General features: G+C 37.8%; 1 protein-coding gene across 4 annotated transcripts in view; it reads right to left on the reverse strand.

Annotated features, from left to right (window-relative positions):
* Nucleotides 1-3,306: 3,306 nt before the first annotated feature.
* The window catches only part of LRRC49 (leucine rich repeat containing 49), a 128,897-nt gene continuing 116,726 nt past the window's right edge, over nucleotides 3,307-15,477 (reverse strand). For all 4 annotated transcript variants that reach the window (XM_007197781.3, XM_057543748.1, XM_057543749.1 and 1 more), the window contains 2 exons: nucleotides 11,236-11,389; nucleotides 3,307-3,974 (listed from right to left, as the gene is read on the reverse strand). In XM_007197781.3, coding sequence (XP_007197843.2) covers nucleotides 3,771-3,974; nucleotides 11,236-11,389 — 358 coding nt within the window. In that variant the 3' untranslated portion in view covers nucleotides 3,307-3,770. The remainder of the gene's footprint in view (nucleotides 3,975-11,235; nucleotides 11,390-15,477) is intronic.

Genomic DNA, 15,477 nt, shown 5'->3' on the forward strand with positions numbered 1-15,477 from the left:
GAATGAATGATAAGCATCAAATTCAGGATAGTGGTACCTCTAGGGAAAGAGGTACACAGAGGCTCCAGTGATGTTTTATTTTTAAAATCTGAAGCAAATGTGGAAAAATACTAATATCTGTTATGCTTGGTGGTAGATACAGGGTATTTATTTGACATACTATTCTACCTGCATTTCTGCATGTTGATATATTTCAAGGTAAACAAAGAGAAGAAAGAGTCAACTCTCTGATAACTCAAGCTTAGAGAGACTGGTGTAAGGAATTAATAGTTTCATTGTCTCCTGAAGAGAAACTGTAAAGTATTTCATTGCCCAAAAATATAGGAGTAGTGTATTCTTTGGAGTTGGGGTATACTTTAGCTCATTTATTTATCCTTATCCTCTTTCCAGAAAGGATTTGAGGAAGCTTGCAACAAAAGATACATACAATGAGCCAGGAAAACATAAACCTAAGTAGAAAATCAGGATCAAAGATAAATATTCCACCAATACTGGTTAACCACAGTCACCGTGATCAAGTTTCAAACTTGGCTCTGAACTTCTTGGCAACAGGAACCATTCCATCTCCAGCTGACCCATAAAAGCAGGTTAGGAAAACTAACCTTTGTTCTTCAAGATTTAACTTAATACTCTCCTGAGCAGTATCTCTGTATTCTATGTTGCATTTTTGCCTTGCTAACTAGCCAGGTTCTTCTTTTCACTTCTTTTGTCCTTCTCTCCTTTCCTTCCTCTTCCTTTCCTTTCCTTCCTTTCTTTTCATTCTTTCATTTATTTTACTCAGATGCCAGATGCTTAAGACTAACAGTGGTTATGAATGCAGGTCCTATCTACTATATACTGGCTGAAATACCCTTGGGTGAGGTTTTTAACCTCTCTGCCTCAGTTTTCTAATGTTCAAATAGGGGTAATAGCACATGTATATCACAGTGTGGGGAGATTAAATGAGACAATGCATGTAAAGAGCTTAGAATAATGCAAGGCACCACCCAATAAATCTTAGTTGTTGTTATGATTATTATTAGTCGGTGGAGGAGAATATGAATTCCACTGTAGTCCCTGCCCTCGTCAGGAGTAGATCAGGAGCAGGGTAAGGCTTCACGTCTCACGTGCCAGGCCTTTAGTGGAGTGAAGTTCTGGAAGTGGGGAGCTGATACCAGCACCATCCTCAGACAGTAGCACACTTAGCTAGCCTCAGATCCAACAGCACACTTAGCAGCCATCCCCAGATGTAACAGCACACGTTAACAACCTAACTGCTGAACCAGAACATGGGGGACAGTATCTCGCCAGATGGCAGATACTGGACATTTCTGCTTTTGAGGCGATATTCTGTTTCTGCTCGAGATCCCTTTTGGAAAAAAGCAATCCTTCAGAACATACTAGCCTTGACAGTCTCAGACTGTGGGGTGTGCATCTCTTCCCCCTTCCCAAAGACCCTGGAAAGCCTCAAGTAGAGAGGACAACTCGTTCCAGGGATCACCACTAGCAACATAGGGCCCTCAGTTGATTCCAGCCACAGTAGACCCAGATCCCCTTGTCCTTGCATCTGGGCGTAATTCTCGCCCAGGAACTCCAGCAAGCATGGGTTGGGAGGAAGCTTAGTTGCAGGGGACAAGAATTATATGGGAGGACACAGCCAGTGGGAGTTTGGGACCAGGCAAAATAAGGATTCAAGTAATAGAAATCAATTAGTATGAGACAGTGGGGGTAGTCAAGAGGGGGCTCAGGTACAAAGGGATGAGAGACCAAGTGGCTAAAGCTGGGGCATTAAGGAGGTTTGGTTTCAGGAACGAGAAGGCCAGAAGCAGGTGGTCTGGGCAGAGGCAGCAGTGCATGTAGGCTTTCTGCCAAGTCAGTGTGTGCTGACCTTCGGTTCCTTAAATACCCAGGAGGATTGCGGAGGGCCAAGAATTCATGTGAATGTGAGGGTCAAGTCTCTTTAGCATCAGTGGTGGGAGGGTTAGGGGCAGAGAGGCAGCATTCAGGAAGCTAGACAGGTCATTTCTGAAACAGCCAGGCGTTCACCTGCCTGGCCTTGAGTGAGCAACTGTTCCCCACATGCCTGAGGAGTCACACGTTCTTGCCTCTCCTATTTCCTAGAAGCCCACGAACAAGATATTATTTCTCATCTCAACATCACCCTCAAGGTAGGTCTCATTTCTATACCAAATAAGACAGAGACCCCGGGAGAGATCACCCTTTACCAGACAGATGAGAGATGGTCCATATGTTTCAATTTAGAGACAGAGGATTATCAGGAGACACTGAGTTCTTCCTGTCCTGGGGCACCAACTCTGTGGTTCAACCTGTTTCTAGAAGAAGACGAAGAACAGCTTCTTTGACTGGGTGGTCGCTTTGTGCCAGGCATTATGATAAATGCTTTAAATGCATTATCTCATTTGATCCTCAGAACAATCTTATGAGGTAGGTACTATTATGAGGACATTGAGGTGCAGATGGGTCACAAGCTAAACTGGGAGTTGAAGTGCTGAGATGCAAACCCAGGACAGTGAGACTTAAAAGGCTACGTTCTGAAACATGATGCTAACCTCCTAAACTTGAGCACTCCTTGGGCAAGGGTGACCGCGAGCTCTTAAGGATGTAGGCCTTTCTTAGAACTGCAAAGGCAGCTTACCTCACTTCCTTCCGAGCATTTCCGTTGGACTTTGTTGTCCCGTAACTTCTGTTCTCATTTTCCCACATCCTGGTGGTCCTGCTGTGATAGAGTTGCCTGGTAAAATCTGAGCAAATTGGAGAATTCCTATTTATTGGCCTGTAAGATTGTGTTTCTAAAGTTGTATCACTTCTGGCTATGGTAATGGGCTCCAAACACCTTCCTCACCAGCAGGAAGTATGACAACACCTGGCTTACATCTTACTTACCTGTTTGACCTTCAACTGGAATTAGAAAAATTAGAAACTTTCACTCATAAATCCCTAATAATTTTGAGGTACAGGTATACATGCCTACCTAAAAAAAGAGCCTTAGAATAGCTAACAACAGAAAGAAACACCATTCAGAGAAGGAGACTTAATGATTAGCCACCACATTTTACATACACTCAGGATCTCCTAGGAAAAAGCATTTTCTTCCTGCCCCAGTTTTGACTCATTTTCATATCTTCTGCCTATAGTGACCCCCCAGGACCCCCTTTGGTGCCCTGAGGATGCATCCTTAGAATAATGAGGCCTCTTCCTATATAAGTGAAGAGAAGGGCTCCCACTCAGCTAAAGAGAAACATATAATAAATATGACAATTCTGACCAGATTAAGGAGGCAAACACATTTTCTTTTAAACTAATTTATTAATAAGTTTATTCTTCACTCATAAAAAAGAACATATTTTTGGCTTTGAAATAATGACATAAAATAAAGAGGCAAGTAACTAAAAATTATCAGCTGAAAGTAGATAGAAGCAACTCATGCTGAACCATGAGCAAACACTACGTGCTTTGGGCTATAGCAGGGGCACCAGTCAAAGCAAGAACTCAAGATGCGGGGCCCATTCAAGGCCCAGGCTATCTCTAAAGACTGCTAAGTTCCCAAAGATTGCTTGGTCAACATACATAGGAAATGACTCCTCCCTTTCCCTCTCTTTCCTTCTTTCCTTCCTAACCTTTAACTACAAGAACAGTAGGCAATAATGCTTTGACGCTAGTCTTTCTAGTTTGTAGGATAGTGTTGTTGTTGTTTTAACATGTTTAACCTGCATATTTTCAACCTTCAAAAACATAGAACTGCAAAAATCAACTGTAACTAAAAGCCATTTCTATTTTTGGTCAGTTATCTGCTGTAGGCAAAGCTTCATATAGGAATTTTTATTGCGGATCTCCATGACTGCATCCCTAACAAGCTCAATGAACATCTGTGGCCAAAGCTTCTGCAAAGCCTCATTTTTCATGTTGATTTCTGTGGCTTCCTTCACAAGATCCTCGATATACATCTTGCAGAATTTCTTTTTTTCCTTTATTTCCTGTTAAAAAAAAGAACACTTTACAGTCAATCATAATTAATCCCAAAACCAAAGCAACAATTAGCTGAACCAGAGAAACTTGAAATAATCTATTCTGACCCCCACCCCTCATAGCAGGAAGACTCTCCTAGACACTCTGGACACAGAGCTCTGCTTGAGTAAAGACAGCAACTGGGAGCTCACTTCTGTCCAGTCCACTCCCACCTCCGTGGGACAGCTCTGTTAAAAATGTATTTCTTGGCAGCTGTAGGAAGAAAACTTGCAGGTGAACTAATATGAAACCCATTTGCTAATTGTGGGGGGAAATAAAGCTTTTAAATTATAGTTAAGAAAAGTGTTTCTTTATTGGAATCACTGGATCATAACAACTATTTCTTCATTGATAGACTTTCTCCTTTCTCAGTGAAAGTAGTTTACTTCGCACAAATTAACTGAATGCATAGATTCATGACTTCTAGTAGTAAGTATATCAGGGCATTGAGGCTGACAGTCTTAATTAGTATGAGGTCAGTTAATATCCATATACATATTTGAAATATCCATACTCTGAATTCACTCTGTATTTTAGGAAAGCATGTAGTGATGCAGTACAGTGACTTATGTGGCCAAGACCATTTGGACAAAGTTGGGGGAAAAGTGTACAAGGAGGAAGAGGACATATATACAAGCCTGGGACCCAGAACTTGGCCTTCAGAAGAGACAGTGTTCCCACTCAACTTCTGGGTCTGGCAGTCTGCAAATGAAAAACCTGGGTTCAAAACACAACAGAGGGGCTTCCCTGGTGGCGCAGTGGTTGAGAATCTGCCTGCTAATGCAGGAGACACGGGTTCGAGCCCTGATCTGGGAAGATCCCACATGCCACGGAGCGGCTGGGCCCGTGAGCCACAGCTGCTGAGCCTGCGCGTCTGGAGCCTGTGCCCCGCAACGGGAGGGGCCGCGATAGTGAAAGGCCCGCGCACCGCGATGAAGAGCGGTCCCCGCACCGCGATGAAGAGTGGCCCCCACTTGCCGCAACTAGAGAAAGCCCTCGCACGAACCGAAGACCCAGCACAGCCAAAAATAAATAAATTAATTAATTAAATAAATAAATTAAAAAAAAAAAAAAAAAAAAAAAAAACACAACAGAGGAAGTTTTGGGCCCGAGGCTATTGGGGCACTGGGCCTCGATATCATCCTAGAGGCTGAAACAAAGCCATTTTGATTAATGCAAGAATTCAACATTTATTTTGGCTGTTGATACTTTTAGAGAGTATCTAGGCATGATGATGGAAAGTGCCATAATATATATGGAAAAAAATCAATGGAATAGATCAGATAATCAGAATTAAAGAAGAAGCAATTCACATAAATGGAGGAAGAAAGAAATAATAAATGTCAATGAGTCAATAGGTTTAACTACTTGGAAAAGGATATACTGAAACCTCCAACTCAAATCAAAACACCAAAATAATTTAAAAATAGTTAAATTTAAAATATCAACAAATATTGCCATTAAAATCACACTACAGAGATTTGTACTAACAAGGAAAATGCTTACATTATAATGTTAAGTGGAAAAAGAAAAATATAAAATGAAATTCTGATAGAGGTTGGGTTACATAAGTGTATGTATTTGTCAAAACTTAGCAACTGTACTCCTAAGATTTACATTTCATTGTATATAAATTTTACCTCAAAATAAGAAACTATATGAAATACTGAACTCTAATGATCTGCATGCTGAATTATTTAGGGAGAGGTGTGGTAATGTGTGCAATTACTTTAAAACAAATTTTAAAAATAAGGTGGATTGTTGATGGATAAAGGATGGGTAAATGCATAGATAAGTGACAAAGCAAGTACACTGTACAGTACAATACTAAGAGTAGAATTTAGGTTTGGGTATTGAGTGTTTACTGTAAAATTCTTTCAACTTTGTTGTATGTTTGAAATTTTCATTTAAAAGTTACAAAAATATATAGAAAATTAATAAAAAATTATACTGAAGTGTCATTAAGATTGTCTTTGGGTATTGAGACAATGAGTATTTTTTGCTCCTTTTTTCTATTTCTCTTCCTTTTCCAAATTTTTACAATTTATAAAACAACAAAATAAATGTTTTAGATTCTTGATTAATTAATATAAATTAATGGTGAGTCCCAATTGTCACTAACTTCCTCTAACAGAGGCATATTTTGGAAATTTTCCTATGACATATAAGATTTCTCTAAGTAATCACTCACCATTCAGGGATCAACATGCTGATCTGATTTAGTTCATGTGCTAAAAACAATAGGTCATGAATTGACCTATCATAAAAATATGTACAGATTTTGATGGGCAATAAATAACAAATGGTTCCAGCTGGCGACTTCTCTGGTGAACCTAACTTCACTAACTCTGAAATACAGTCTGGGACTTAGCCACCTGCACTAAGTTAGCTTGTCGATGAGAACAGCATTTAGCTGCTCCCTTTTAACACTCAGTAAATCTGGGCTACAAAGGGACTACCAGGAAGAAAGACAAATGTGAATCACCAGAGATCAGTAACTAAAATGAGCAATATTTTACAATGGGCAATGTATTTCCACAAGTAGAAGACCTCTCTTACAGATTTCTAAGCTTCTGAAAACATGATTTTGAATTTTAAAAGTTCTAGCGGCAGGGGCTGGAAAAATTTTATAGTAATAAGGGATAACAAAAATTTACAGAATTTTTAAATGATGAATTTTGTTAAATAATTTATACATAATACAAATTAAACTTTTCATAATTGGCATAGTGCAATTTTTGGTGGTTTAAAATTTCCTGCTATAGTTTCTTCCATGACTTCTTTATAAACATGCTGATACAGAACCTTATCTATTATAATAACCCTTAATTTAGTAAATGTGTTTGAAAGCATCTTTACTTCATCATTTCTTCTCTCTTCTAAGCCAATTACCCTGTCTCTCCATACATACTCACCTGATGAGTCCTAAAACTCATCAGGTGTCTGCCAGGACGATGCACTCTGCATGTCCAGAATGATCCTGTTAAGAGCACATTAGAGATACCTCTCTTGCCCTGACCTGTCAAGAAGTTGTTGCTCTTTGAATAATGCTTTTTCCATTCTCAAATGCTTTCATATACTTATTTTTTTCTAGCCCACAGTATCCCTGTGCGGGGTCATAAATCAAGTATTTTACAAGTTCAATCCTGATGAGGTGAACTCCTTACAATATTGTTTATATTATTTCATTGAACTAAAATTTTGTTGTCATGAAGATAGGAAAAAAAGTAGGTCAAAGGTAGATTTGTTATAGAGTTACGCTAACTATAATGGTATTTGTATAGGAATTTAATCCATTTCTCCATTTTATAAATGGGAAACTAAGGTCAACAGAGGTCGAGAGACTTGCTCAGGATTAGACATCATCTACTAATACTAACCTAGAGAAAACTCTAGTCTAGTCCTTGTAGAACCTGCAGTCTAGTTGGAGAGATGGCCTACACATGTTAAAAGCTTAACTGAAAGAAATGAAACAGTAAATAAGTGCTGAATGAGATGTTTAGACGGCAAATACAATCAGTGTTCAAAGAAGCGAGAGCCCTTTGTGCTGGGGTGGTCAAGAAGACTTCAGGAAACAGCATGATATACTGTGAAAGAAGCCAAGGTCAGGAATCAGAGGGTCTGAGTTCTAGAGGCAGTTCAGTCAGGATCTCACCATGTGAGCCTCAGTAGTTCACCTAAGTTTCCAGTTTTCCTTACCTGTCTAAGAACATGACTGGATTCTTTTAAAGTCCCTTTCAGCTCTCCGTCCATCTTAAATCTTTTTCAGAATGAGTCAGGAGGTTGAATGAACAACTACCAAGCAACAGAATTATACATGTCATATGTATAATGAAAGGGTCTGCTTACCCTGATTTGTGAGAAACTTACTTCAAGTAATTCCTTTAACAACTCAGGATATACAGAGGAGAGAGAATGAGCACTTTGTGTTGCAGTGATTTAAATATTTTTTAAGAAGTGGTGAATGCTAGGTTGTGAGTCAAGAGAAAGTGATTAAGGGACATTCAGAACTTTCAGGCAATAAATAAGTGGTGGAATCATGGGCTCAAATCCAAGTCTCCTAATGGCATAGTATTCTTTCTATAATGTTATGTGGCTTCAGGTTTTTTCTTTTCCCTTTGATATTTCTCAAAACAGTAGTCAACATTCGCTGTCTTTACTTCTTGATTGCTTATTTACTGCTCAAACCACTTTAATCAGGACTCTGCTTATATGACTCCACTGAAACTATCCCTGTTTTGAATAAAAATGACTTCTATTGCCAAATTTATCAAATTTTTCCCCTCTAGTTTGTGCCTTTGGGAGTTTAGAAAATCATAGCCTACCCAATCAAGGTCATAGTTCCATCTGTTTTTTTTTTTTTTTTTTAGAAGATTTTTTTTTTTAATTTTATTTATTTATTTATTTATGGCTGTGTTGGGTCTTCGTTTCTGTGCGAGGGCTTTCTCTAGTTGTGGCAAGTGGGGGCCACTCTTCATCGCAGTGCGCGGGCCTCTCTCTATCGCGGCCTCTCTTGTTGCGGAGCACAGGCTCCAGATGCGCAGGCTCAGTAATTGTGGCTCACGGGCCCAGTTGCTCCGCGGCATGTGGGATCTTCCCAGACCAGGGCTCGAACCCGTGTCCCCTGCATTGGCAGGCAGATTCCCAACCACTGCGCCACCAGGGAAGCCCGTTCCATCTGTTTTTTAAGTGAGAACTTTAAAGTTTTGCTTTTCATACTTGGGTTATTTGATATGGAGTTAATTTTTCTTGTGTGGTGTGAAGTAGGGGGTCTGTATTTCTGATTTGATATTCCATTTCCTCAGTAGCATTTATTAGATAGTCTGTCTGTACTAGTCTGCAATACCTGCTATCTGTATAAAGTTTTCCTATATACACGTGGGATAGTTCTGGCTATTTTGTCCATGGGTCTATGTATCTATTCCTATACTGCCTTAATTACTACAGCTATCTATCCAATTTCTAATTATCCTATTTATTGAGTTGAAAAAATTAAGGACAGATGTTGAATTGTATGAAATGCCTTTTGAATATCGATAGAAATAATCACAAATTTTTACCTTAGATCTATTAATAATTTACTGATATCGAATATTTCTCACATTCCTAGACTAAACCATATTTGGCTGTAATGTTTCATTATTCATTTAATGTTCTGCTGTATTTTGCTTGATATAATTTTTTAAGGATTTTTGCATCATTAATATTCTTAGGTATTTGGTCTGGCTTTTCTTCTTCTGTGCAGTCCTGGAAGGTTTGGATTCAATGTTACACTGTCTGACTTTAAAAAGTGAAGAAGTTTTCCTTTTTTTTAATACTCTTGAACAATTCAAAAATTATTGGAATTGTCTGTTCCTTAAAGAGTTGGTAGATTTCTCTATGAAACTGTTCTTGTTTTGCAAGCAGCTCTTTGATATTTTTCTAAATGTCCTTTATTGAAATCAGTATTAATTTTTGACTCCTAGAACTGACTGCTTTCAGGAAGACAAGGACTCATAATCCTGCCAGCTTGGCTTTCATTTTCCCTTTTCATAACATCGGGAAGCTCCTATTTGCCAAGGGATTAAATTCAATCTCTTTTCCCCTCTTACTACCTTCCCAGTCTCATCTTTTAACACCATCTACCTCAGTCTCTGTGCTTCAACAACAGTGAACTGCTTAAAGTTCCTGGCCCTCTCCTTAACTAATTTATGCTTCCATGTCTTTTATTCATACTGTGCTATTTCCTAGAAATGCCCTTTTCCCTTTATCATATAGCTATATTTTATCCTTTAAGATTTCAGGAAGCTTCTTCTCTAGAAAGCCTCTCTTGACCTGGATAAGCTATCCCTCTTCTACTCTCTTGACGTAGTGATTTACATTTATCCCTGCACATGTCTATCTCCCCCATTAGAATGTGAGATCCATGAGGATAAGGACAGCGACTTCTTACAGCCCAAGTATTATGTGCGATAGGTGCTCAACACTGATTTTTGAATGAATGAAAGTATGACTATAGAGAGGACTTCAAGGAACTGACTTCAAGTATTTGAAGAGTTTTCATAAGAACGACTTGTTCTCTTTTCTACATAAGGCAATAATACTAGGATCACTAATTGAAAGTTATTAGGAGGCAGATTTCGCTTAACATGGGTAAGAATTTCTTCACTGTTAGAGTTGTTCAGTGATATACAGCTACCTCATGAAGCAGTGACCTTTCTTGCACTAGGAGAATTTAAAGCAGAATCTGAACATTTTTCAGGATGCTATAAAAATATTGCTGCACTGAGTTCTCAAGCATTTTTCAAGCTATAATCCTTAGAGCCCTATGGGTTCCAAAAATATGCTTCAGGACAGGGGGTGAGGTGAGGGAAAGGAAAAGAATCGAAGATCCAATCAAATAAAGCTCTGAACTCTATCTACAACAAGAACAGCTCTGCTGTTTTGCTTTCTTTTGAAATACTGAGTTTCCAGCTACAATATGGTTTGAATAAAGAATCTCACAGCTGTTATAAAACATTTGAAAAATGTTTGGCCATTTTGTGTATATATATACATATACACACACACCACTTAGTCCCCTCAAAATCTCTTGTAGAATCTGAACTTTCTATTGTTATTTAGATGACTTGTTTCTGCAGCTTTCTCTGAGTTCCATCAAGGCAGGAGCTGCATGGCTTTCTTCTTCGTAGTTCTGCAGTACCCTAGCACAATGTTCCCTCAGTAAACTTCTGAACACATAAAGGAATAAAGAATTGGTTCCAGCTTTTCTGTCTAAATAGCTATGGTGGAAACAGAATAGGTTAAAATTATGTGACTAAGAACACAGAAGGTAATGGTGTAGGAGAATAAAATAGTGAATTAAAACATCAAGGACCTAGGCAAAGAGAACAGAAAAGGAGGTTCTGCTGTGTCCTCTGCCAGGCCGGCACAGGCTAGTTAAGTACTCAGAGCAAGCCTATACCAGTTTTCTTAATTCAGAGAGATCTGGACCTACTTTGGTCTAGATTTTTGGTACCTATTTCTTTTGAACATTTTTTTTTTCTGCTTAAATATATTGAAACTATGGGCTCTACTTCTTCCCTAATGCCTTGGTGCCTACTGTCCCCAGCTCTGTATATAACGCTGGCTAACATTCCAGAACAAAAAAAGGTTATCCTAACTGATTAGGAGAGAAACGTACAACTCCCAAGTCTCAAGCCATTTGGGATTTATCCAGACAATAGGTTCCAAAGATAATGATAGTTTTACCTCCAGCTTTTCATTATAAAAGTCTCTTGTGGTATAATTTAGTGTAGCACGATTTGTGTTTTCTCCCACAAGTCTCTTGCTATCATTATTTTCTTCATTGACAATACCAGGTTTTTTCCCTTTCGTTTCTAGAAGATACCGGAATTGCTTCTTCCTGTAGAAAGACAGTAAAGAGATTTAGAGAGTTACTTATCTGATTTGTGAAAATATGTCTAGTTTTTGTTGACTTTAGAGGGTAGCATATGCTTTTTTGAATATCTGTTTTATGAGTTTGAGTTTTTCTAAGTCAGTTCACTACCCCAATCTCTCTACTAATTAAGCTATACAACTCAAATTCTTTTGTTTCACAACTACCAATCATCAACGTAAACATGTCTCAAGCATTTCTAAAGTGAAAAAACTGTAAAAAAAACAATATAAAACTTAAATAATCACAGAGGACCAACCCTAATTACACATGTAGTAGACCAAACTTTCAAAGTCTTTATATCCCATAAAACATATGTTAGTTATACATCTTATAAATCACACAAATAGTTCATAATTCCATTATGCAGCTCAGTAGTATTACCCATAGCTAGAAATGGAATGGAGGGACTCCCCTGGTGGCGCAGTGGTTAAGAATCCGCCTGCCAATGCAGGGGACGTGGGTTCGATGTCTGGTCTGGGAAGATCCCATATGCTGCAGAGCAACAAAGCCCGTGCGCCATAACTACTGAGCCTGAGCTCTAGAGCCCGTGGGCCACAACTACTGAAGCCCACGTGCCTAGAGCCCATGCTCCGCAAAAAGAGAAGCCACTATAATGAGAAGCACACGCACCACAGTGAAGAGTAGCCCCCGCTCACCACAACTAGAGAAAGCCTGTGTGCAGCAAAGAAGACCCAATGCAGCCAAAAATAAATAAATAAAATAAATACATTTATATATATAAAAAAGAAATGGAATGGAATACTGGTTTAAGTTTAGGTAAAAACAAAACACACACACACACACACACACACACACACACACACACACACAAACACAAAAAACCCAAAAAACCTCTGACTGTTATCATATCAGGGTAAGATCTTATTAGGAGGTAAATAGTGAAACAGGAAGCTTCGTTTGGTTATGAAGAACAGAAACAGTGCTCACAGCATCACTTGCAGACCCATAAGCCTAGAATTCCAGAGGACTGCAACTCATCCTTCATGAAGGTCACTTTCTGGTTTCTACCACTTAGCGTGTCTCTCAGGGAAGTGATAGAAATGCTTTACTATGAACTGTGAACTGAAGATTGGGAGCAGAATAGGAATATATCTTTTAAAAATGTCTTCCTTTTCCCAATTTAAGAGTATAACACAACTATTTTAGAAATTATAAGGGGTACGCATTTTGAAACGTATGAAGAAATAGAGTAAAATCACACATAAGTCTATAGCATATAAATCTATGTAAGTCATTAACATTGTTCACATTAGACATATTTCTTTGCAGGCTTTTTCTATAAATTTTTGTAAAAAGTTAAGATGATACTAAACATCCAGCTTTTATACTGTTTTTGCTTAATGGTATATAATAAGCATTTTCTATGGTATTAAAATTAATATTTTAATGAATGAATAAAATTCAATTGTGATGTAGATCAATTTACATAATCAGTCCCTTTTACTGGATATTTCAGTAGCATAATTTTCTCACTCTTATAAAGAAGAAAGTAACATATAGGTATTTATCTGCATTTATTTTATTGATTTTTAATTACAAAAGCAATATACAAATTATCCATCACTTTTAGTAGTCTTTTCAAATAATCAATTTTTCATTAATTATGTTTTTAATGTCATTATTTCTTTTCTTTAACTTGCTTCAGGGTTATTTTGCTATTGGTTTCCTAACTTCTTTAGATAAATGTTTAGCTCATTCATTTTCAGTCTTTATTCTTTCCTAATGTACCCATTTCAGGGCTAAAATATTTCCATTTAGCACCACTGTAACTTGATCTCACAAGTTTTGAAATGTGGTATATTTACTACATTTCAGTTCAAGGTCGTTTCAAAATTACATTATAAAATTGTCTTTAACTTGTAGGTTATTTAGAAATGCATTAATTTCCAAATACATGGGGATTTCCTAGTTAACATTTGTAACTGAGTTAAAGTTTAATTTCATTTTGAACACAGAGCATAGTCCATGTAAATCCTTTGGAATCTGTTGACATCTGCTTTCTAGATAGTATTTGATCAATTATTATAAATATTCCATGTATGCTTGAAAAGAATTTGTGTTCTGCAGTTGTTTGGGGTAATGTTCTCTAAATGGCTAAGTCAAGTTTGTTAATCATGTTGTTCAAGTATTTTACATCCTTTTTCTATTAATTACTCAGAGGTATATTAAAACTTCCCACTGCAGCTGTGGGCTTGCAGTAATGTCAATTTTTGGTTTATAAGTTTTTAAGGCTAAGCTTATAGGTTTCAGACAAATTAAATTAGCAAATTGATATTTCTGGCGAACTGAACCTATTATCATTTGAAATGATCCTCTTTATTTCTAGTATTGCTTTTAACCTTAGTTTATTTAGCCCTCAATGGCTACTTTGTTTGTTTGTTTGTTTGTTTGTTTTACATTTTAAACTATTTAATAGAGGTATTTGTTGTACATGTGGTTTTAGTTTGACATAAACAAAAAATTTCTCTCTGGAAACATTTAACCTGAGTTGGAAATGAAATCTGGTTAGTATTGATGTTGTTTATCTTTTACCACTTTTTTACTTTCAAACTTTATGTAACATTATGTTTCAGATGTGTCTCTTTTCAACAACATACAGTTGAACTTCTTTTTTTTTTTAATTGAGTCTGACAATCTTTGACTTTTAACCAGAACAATTAGTACATTGGCATTTTATCATTGAGGTAGATTTAGTCATAACTAATGGCTCCCTTGAATCCATGCCCTTTACAATATGATTTCACAGTTAAGTAAGTATACCTCCGAGCCTCTTAAATCTTGCCCTGTGACTGTGACCAATAGAATGTGGGAAATCATGGTGTACCAGTTCTTAGCCTAGGCCTCAAGGGGCCTTGCATGTTTCTGCACTCTCTTCAAACCCTGCCTTTGCCATGAAAACAAGCCCAGGAAGATTTCTGGTATATGAAAGACCATGTGGAGCAGAGACAAGTTGTCCTAAGTCAGGTCTTTCTAGACCAGCTTACAACCTCTCAGACCCCCCAAAAGTGAGAGAGCTTAGGGAAGATCTGCAGAGCTGCCTATCCAACTCTCAGGTGACTGCAGATGCATGAGGTCCCGAGCTGAGAGCAGAAGAAGCACCCAGCTGACTCAGTGGGAAAATGTTTCTTGTTTTAAGTCACTGAGTCTTGGTACAAGTGTAATTGCTGATATACTAGTATTTAGGTTAAATCTAACATTTTATTTTCTTTCTATTTGACCAAATATTCTATGTTTCTTTTCCTTTTTTTCTTCTCCCCACTTCTCACCCCTGCCCTGACCTTACTAGTTTGGAAGCTATATACTCTTTTATTCTTTGGTTACCAAAGAAATTACAACATGCACTCTTAACTTACTAACATTTAAACTTAATTACTATATCTTCATCTTAGATAATACAAGGACCTAGAAAACTATAATTCCACCTACCCCTCCCAATATATATACTACTGTTGTAGTGTATTTTAATTCTACATTTTAAAATCTCACAATACTATTATTGTTGCTTTATATAGTCAATGTTCATTTAGTTTTATCCCACAAATTTAATACTTTCCTTGCTCTTTAGCTCTTCCTGCACCTCAGAATTTCTATCTGGGATCAGTTTCTTTCTGCCTTAATTATAGGCTTTATCATTTACTGCAGGAATACTGATGGGAAATCTCTTAAGTTTTGTTTTTATTATTTTGTTTTAAAATGTCTTTATTTCACCTGCATTCGTTTTTTATAAGGTTTTTATTTTATTTATTAAAAAAATTTATTTTTGGCTGTGTTGGGTCTTCGTTGCTGTGCGTGGGCTTTCTCTACTTGCCGTGAGCAGGGGCTACTCTTCGTTGCGGTGCGCTTCTTTTGTTGCAGAGCATGGTCGCTAGGAGCGCAGGCTTCAGTAGTTGTGGCACGAGGGCTCAGTAGTTGTGGCTCGTGGGCTCTAGAGAGCAGACTCAGTAGTTGTGGCGCATGGGCTTAGTTGCTCCGCAGCATGTGGGATCTTCCCAGACCAGGGCTCGAACCCGTGTCTCCTGCATTGGCAGACG

Source organism: Balaenoptera acutorostrata, chromosome 3 (assembly GCF_949987535.1).
Source record: "Balaenoptera acutorostrata chromosome 3, mBalAcu1.1, whole genome shotgun sequence".
In the NCBI taxonomy this organism is placed as follows: domain Eukaryota; kingdom Metazoa; phylum Chordata; class Mammalia; order Artiodactyla; family Balaenopteridae; genus Balaenoptera; species Balaenoptera acutorostrata.